Source organism: Capsicum annuum, chromosome 7, assembly GCF_002878395.1.
Source record: "Capsicum annuum cultivar UCD-10X-F1 chromosome 7, UCD10Xv1.1, whole genome shotgun sequence".
In the NCBI taxonomy this organism is placed as follows: Eukaryota; Viridiplantae; Streptophyta; class Magnoliopsida; order Solanales; family Solanaceae; genus Capsicum; species Capsicum annuum.
In genome coordinates this window covers 225,024,298-225,030,596 of record NC_061117.1, presented here as the reverse complement: position 1 = coordinate 225,030,596, position 6,299 = coordinate 225,024,298, and the positions used below count along the sequence as shown (strand labels likewise).

General features: G+C 35.9%; 1 protein-coding gene across 1 annotated transcript in view; it reads right to left on the bottom strand.

The window, feature by feature from the left end:
- Positions 1-5,419, bottom strand: part of LOC107878808 (transmembrane protein 18) — a 10,646-nt gene extending 5,227 nt beyond the window's left edge. Inside the window, exons 1-3 of the mRNA XM_016725944.2 lie at positions 5,281-5,419; positions 4,983-5,127; positions 1,195-1,300 (exon numbers count right to left, since the gene is read on the bottom strand). Of these exons, the coding sequence (XP_016581430.1) occupies positions 1,195-1,300; positions 4,983-5,123 (247 nt within the window). The 5' untranslated portion in view covers positions 5,124-5,127; positions 5,281-5,419. The remainder of the gene's footprint in view (positions 1-1,194; positions 1,301-4,982; positions 5,128-5,280) is intronic.
- Between the last annotated feature and the right edge of the window lie 880 nt (positions 5,420-6,299).

Genomic DNA, 6,299 nt, shown 5'->3' with positions numbered 1-6,299 from the left:
GCGACCGGAGGTCGTCGCCGGCGGTCTGGTCAGCTCCGGCGACCGTTGGTCGGAGCCGGCGGCCGGATCGGGTCGGCGCCGAGGGTCAGCGACGGCGCCGGGGACCGGGGCCGGTAAGCTGGGGGTGGAGAGAGGGTAGGGAGAGAGAGAGAGGGAATTAAGAAACATCAGGCAGCATATTAACAAAAGAATTTTTTCAAGAGGTGTACTTCAAGATTGGGAATGGCAACACTGTAAAATGAAGGGCAGGCAGATCAACACCAGCCTCTCACCAAACTTATTCAGATAGCATCCAACCCTAACTCATCAGTGACACAAAATAGAGCAGCAGAAGCTTGGGATTCTCACTTCAGGATGAACATGCAAGACTGGGAACTAAATGAGCTTATTAATTTAGGATTCTCAATGCTTCCTCAATACTCAGATAAATTAAGATAGGGCAGCTCGGAAAAAGGAATATGCACAGGGAAGGAAGGCTATAGTAAACCGTCCTCATCAAATGGAATGATAGATCATTGGCCATGGAAACTTATATGGAAGACTAAACTTCCAACTAAAGTCATACGCCTCTCCTGGTCAGCTCTGAGAGATGCTATCCTGACTCAGGACAACCTCTGTGGAGGAACTTTTACTTTGGTTAACAGAAGCTACATGTGTCAGAACAGCCTAGAGTCATTACTTATGTCTACATTCTTCAGTGACTACAGATATTTGGAAGATGTTCCTTTCAGTTCTTGGAATTAATTGCACCCCACCCCAGAATATCAAAGAAGCAGTTGAAAGCTGGTGCCTAGGGAAAGTTGACAGAACCATCAAGAAGACCTGGCAGATGATTCCAGGATGCACTTTTTGGTGTCTTAGGAAATATCAGATGTTTTGATGGCATCTCAACTCCTAACAGTAGAGCAAAATCTTTTTGCCTTTTGAACCTTTCAGATGGAGCAATCTATACCCTTTAAATGATGTTATTCCCCTTTTAGATTTCATGAGCTCCCTAGCTGTGGTCCAGAAACCACACTTCTGCTTTTAGGTTAAACTCGCTGGTTTAGTAGAGGTTTTTGTATCAGGAGTTTAACTGTGATTCGTGTTCTTACTTTGCATCTCCTTGATGTCATATTAATACAACACTTCATAGAAGAAAAAATAATCAAGAAATATCAGAAACTGGATAACAGAACATAACGGTAAACTTACGTGCAAAAAGGAACAAAAACATCTGGAAATTGATGTTCTTCCGTGACACAATAGATACTAGAAGAAACATGGCATGAAATGAAAGAAGACCTATCAACCAAGGTTCCTGCATAAAGAAAGGAAAATCATTAATAAGAAAGAGAACCAAAAAAGTTCATCCAAGTCAAAATGCAAAACTCTCATATTTGACAAGCTCAAATCACAGACCTCTTGCTCAAAATTTTAACAATAATGAATATATTTTGATAATACAACGATGAATACATTATCTCCCTAAAACATTACAATTTCAATTAACAAGCAAATGCTAACACAGAAGCTTTAACTTCTTTCTAAAATTCTCCTTGCATTGCATTAGACTGCTGGAAGCATCGACCACATCTCATATGACTTCACTCCCCTTGAGGATCAAGTAGAGATCTTACATCCTCCTTCTCATCTTTAGTTTCAAAAGTGAAGGACCAAAAGCAAATTAAAAAGTGCGTAAAATGAAAAAAACCAAGGAGGTATAACATGATTGGCACTAAGGAATCTATAGTAGAGGAAGTGATAACAAAAGTTCACAGAGAGAAAAGAACATATGACCAACTAGGGGTGACTGTAATACCAAGGTAGCAAAATACTACTCAATATGTGTAGGCAAATTACGATTGAACAAATAGCCAACGAATTTTCTTTAGAAGGTTTTTCCTAGCCTAGCATTTACACAGCTCACCTTGCCAACAATTCGCCTTGCCTGGCCTGAATTTCATCCAAAAATTTTAAACAACCACATCATGTATGCTGGGATTTTTAATATTCTACACGCAACTATAGATCAACCTCTCATAATTAAGGAAAGAAAAATGGAATTCAGAAAGATGTTTTATTTCAATACACAATAGTTCACGGAGATAGGAGAGTTCTGCCCCTCTACAACTGATAAGGCTACTTAAATAGATGGAGTCCTCCTAACACTGAACCAATTTGATTGAATCGCTATTAATATTTAAAAGACGTGAGCTAAATGAAATGTACTACTTAAAAGTAAAATAACACTAAGAATGCACCACTAATGGCCAAACGGCCACTCACTTTGACATGGACCACTAAAGACTACTAACTTTACATGGTGAAAAACTTCAACCATTACATGAAAGACGTATTTTCAAATGACAATTTATTTTTTGTTACAATAATATAAGATTCCCGAAAATTCTGCACTACGATAATGGACTGAACTTCAAATATGGACTACTTCAGGGCTGATGGGTGAAGTGGAAGGTTTAGATTGCTTGCTTGTGTATCCTTCATCTATCCACCATTCCTCCTCATGGATCACTTTGAACAAAACTTTAATCAGTTCCCTTCTTTAATTCTTTTATGTGATCTAGTGAAGCTGAACTTTTTCTTTTTTCTGGTGACTTTCACTGTCATACCTCCATGTGCAGGAGTGGCATCACTCTATTGGCAGGAATTTTCTTATGTTTGAGGTGTATCAGGTTCATGTGCATCTAGCAATATAATTCATTTAGCGCTTCTCTGATCCATTAAGCACAGAGATGGTCCGATATGCAACGAGTCCAGCTTGCTATATGACCTCGCCAAATTTATTACACATGCACTTTTTTACTGGAAGATGAACCTTAGCATTTCAGAATATTCTTCATCGTCCTTCAAGACGGAGCTCTTGTATACTGAAATATACTGGAATGAGTTATGACACTGAACTAGCCACAAAACAACTAATTGTTCAGTGGAACAAAAACGTCATATAATTCTTTACTTCCCTGGTTGTCTGAAATGACGAATCCAGCATTCTTTGGGATGAAACCATAGGAAAAAAGCCTATAACCATGGACTGAGTCTTTCAAAATGCTTGAATTTTTCATAAGATGTGGTGGTGGTTAAGAGATATCAAAACATTCATAATAATTCTTTGTAGATTTCCCACGGAAATATAGGATAAACCCACAATATCTGTTAAAAACCTGTACTCCATAAAATGTTATCCTTTCCAACAAAATTCACGGATCACATTGATACTGCAGGTAGCGAAATCCTGGCAGGTGTGCAGGAATTTGAGAAAGCGACACTTCCTAGCCAGACAGTATCTTTGCTGAACTGGAAGGTGTTGATGAACTTGAGTTTGCCACCGATTTTAATCTAGACTTGAGGTTGTACATTAAAATCTGTTCGGTGGGTTTGTCACTCTCCATTTCAACCAGCTTATAACATAGTATATTAAATAAATAAATTAAACAAAACAGCAAGAGAGTTTGACGATTGATGAAAGCTCACTGGTTGCACTTGCACATCAGTCTAGTATAAAGCGGTGCAAGGTTCAATTCTCACTTCGTCTTTCTCTTTCCCTTTAATGTACTAAGACGGGCAGATCCTCCCCCAGCTCCCTGAAATCCCGAAAAGAAAATCGATCGTATAGATGCATATTAAATGATGCAAATCGCCAAAACAAATCTTACCATACATCTACAGTAACATAATATTTTAATAAACACCATTCCTTTCTTCTTCTTCTTCTTCTTTTTCTTTTTACAATGCTGGTGCCCAAATTAGCTTTGCGTACTTAGAATAATTCCACTGAGCACACTTGTTACCTCCAATCAATACATAACCTGGTAACTCAACCCACCAAGGCATAGATAGAAAGAAGATATCACCTAAACATTATTTTGTGAATTGTCATATGATAAACCCCACTCCAAAACCTCTAGCCAAGAACCAAAGAGCAGCTTTCCCATTTAGCTCCTTTGGTGACCCAAGCCTCTAATCTCATGATTAGGTAGATGTCGTTTCCACTAGGCTATCCTCCCTCGACCCAATAGAAACCATATAAATAACGGCACAAACTTCAAAGAAAAAATGAAAAACAGTACATGAACCAAGTCCAAAGCAGAGCAAGATAACAACAACAACAACATACCCAGTGTATTCCCACATAGTGGGGTCTGGGGAGGGTAGAGTGTGTGCAGACTATACCACTACCTTAGATGAAGCAGAGCAAGATAAGCCCCTGGAAAATTTCCCACGTATAAGACCATCTCATTAAGTTCTTAGAATATATGGTATCTACCAAATTTATGTAATTCTGGCCTCCGAGAGACACGAATATTAAAATATGCAACATTTAAATGTTCCCATATGTTCTACAATTAGATAATTGGATGAAACTCATTAATTTTTACACCTCTAGATGCAAGGTCCCATCCTATCCTGATCATCCATTTTCCCTAGTACAAGTCATCCCCCCATCCCAAAACACAACAACAACTACTACTAAGCCTCAATCCAAAACAAGTTGAGATAATGAATCCTCACTAACTGCTTTTCACCATTTAAGCTCATCACACCCTCCACCCCAAAAGGGGAAAAAAAAAACAATGACATACCCCTCCGTCCCAAAAGAAGTGTCACCTTAGTAAAAATCACATCCATTAAGAAATCAATAAATACACTGTGTAGTTTACTAAACTACTTCTATTTAATAAATGTCTCTTGAAAATTGTAGCACTAACTAGGTGAAACATATTACTGATTTTTGACTTTGAATTCCTAAAGTGACACTTACATTGGGACACAAATTTTTGCCAAGATGACACTTGTTTCAGGACAGAGGGAGTATAGCACAAGCAGATATTAGTAGACGAATGAATCCATAGGGGACAAACACAAAAGAATGCAGAAACAAGGTACAAGACAATTTAAAGTCAAAAGTAGAAAAATCTGATGTTTAACAAGTTGTTAGGATTTACAGAAGCAAGAAAAAGGGGGTGTAATTTGATAAATACCGTCCAGTCAATGGCGTGAAAGAAGCCAATGAAGTTATCATAAGCAGGTCTAAGAGTAGACCTCATCTCTGCAGAGAATTTCTCAACAAGATCTGCCATTTGGTCCATATGTGAATTCAATGCTGTTGTTAATTCCTCCATTTTCCTGCTTTCAGATCAACAAACTCTCCGTTATTGATAATCCTCTTCTTTGTGTGATGTTAATCAGTAGGTAACTGGTGCGAAGTTGTTTAGAAAAGGAGCTTAGAATATTAGACAACCGAACAGGACATGATATTCTACTGTTGAAGAAGCTTACCGCCGGTGATCTGAACACCGGAGACGTTGGCCGGAGAAGAGAGGAGTTGAAGAGGTTTCTAATTGAGCATTATCTGATTTGTGCTACTTTGGAGTTTGGTATTTGTTGTCTTGAATCAGTTTGGGCCTTCTCTTTTGGGCCTGTCTTGATTTTTCATTTTGGGCCACCTTGTCTTCGGACCTTTTTTATGTACTCACTTTAGCTTAAGTGAAAATTATCCTAAATAGACTTATTACATTATTAATTGCAAGTTATAGCAAAACTTTTTAATAATTACTAGACTAAAGAAATAATTACAAGCTATAACAACTTTTTAGAAAAATCTATTTTAATTAAATATTTGAAAATCAATTATTTAATATTTATTATTTATATTATTTTCTTATTTTGAGCATTTAACATTTATGACTTAACTAAAGATTTGGATAATTATGCCAAGTTATATTATTGGTATCAGTGTCTTTTTTTTATTTTGATAATTAAGTATTAAAGTTTTTCACAACTTAAGGAGTCATATATGGTAAATATATTTTTTTAAAAGTTAAGAATTGATATTTTAATTGATATTTTACTTTTTATTAACTTTAATAATTAACTTAACTTAACTTTAATATTTTTTACTTGGTTTTTATATATGTCAAAAACAGCAGTCTTCATGCTGATAATTAGTGTTGTGTCCTATGAGTCATTTCTCTTTTTAATCTATCACAAATAGCTATACTTTTTTTGAAATTATCTAACACAACGTTCACATTTTATTGTTAATATTAATAGGTGTTGAGCTACAAAAATTACTATTTTTTTTAAATTTAAAATTGACATTATGTTTGATGATAAATATAAATTGAGGTTGTTTTGAATTTTTGTGAGAGAGATAAAAGTAAAAAAAGTGAAAACAATTAATTTTTTTACTTATTTTTATTTTTTTAAAATATAATTTTAAATTATATTTGAAATTCTCATGATCAAACACCAATTTAAAGTTATATTTAAAATAAAGTGAAAAAGAATTTTTTAAA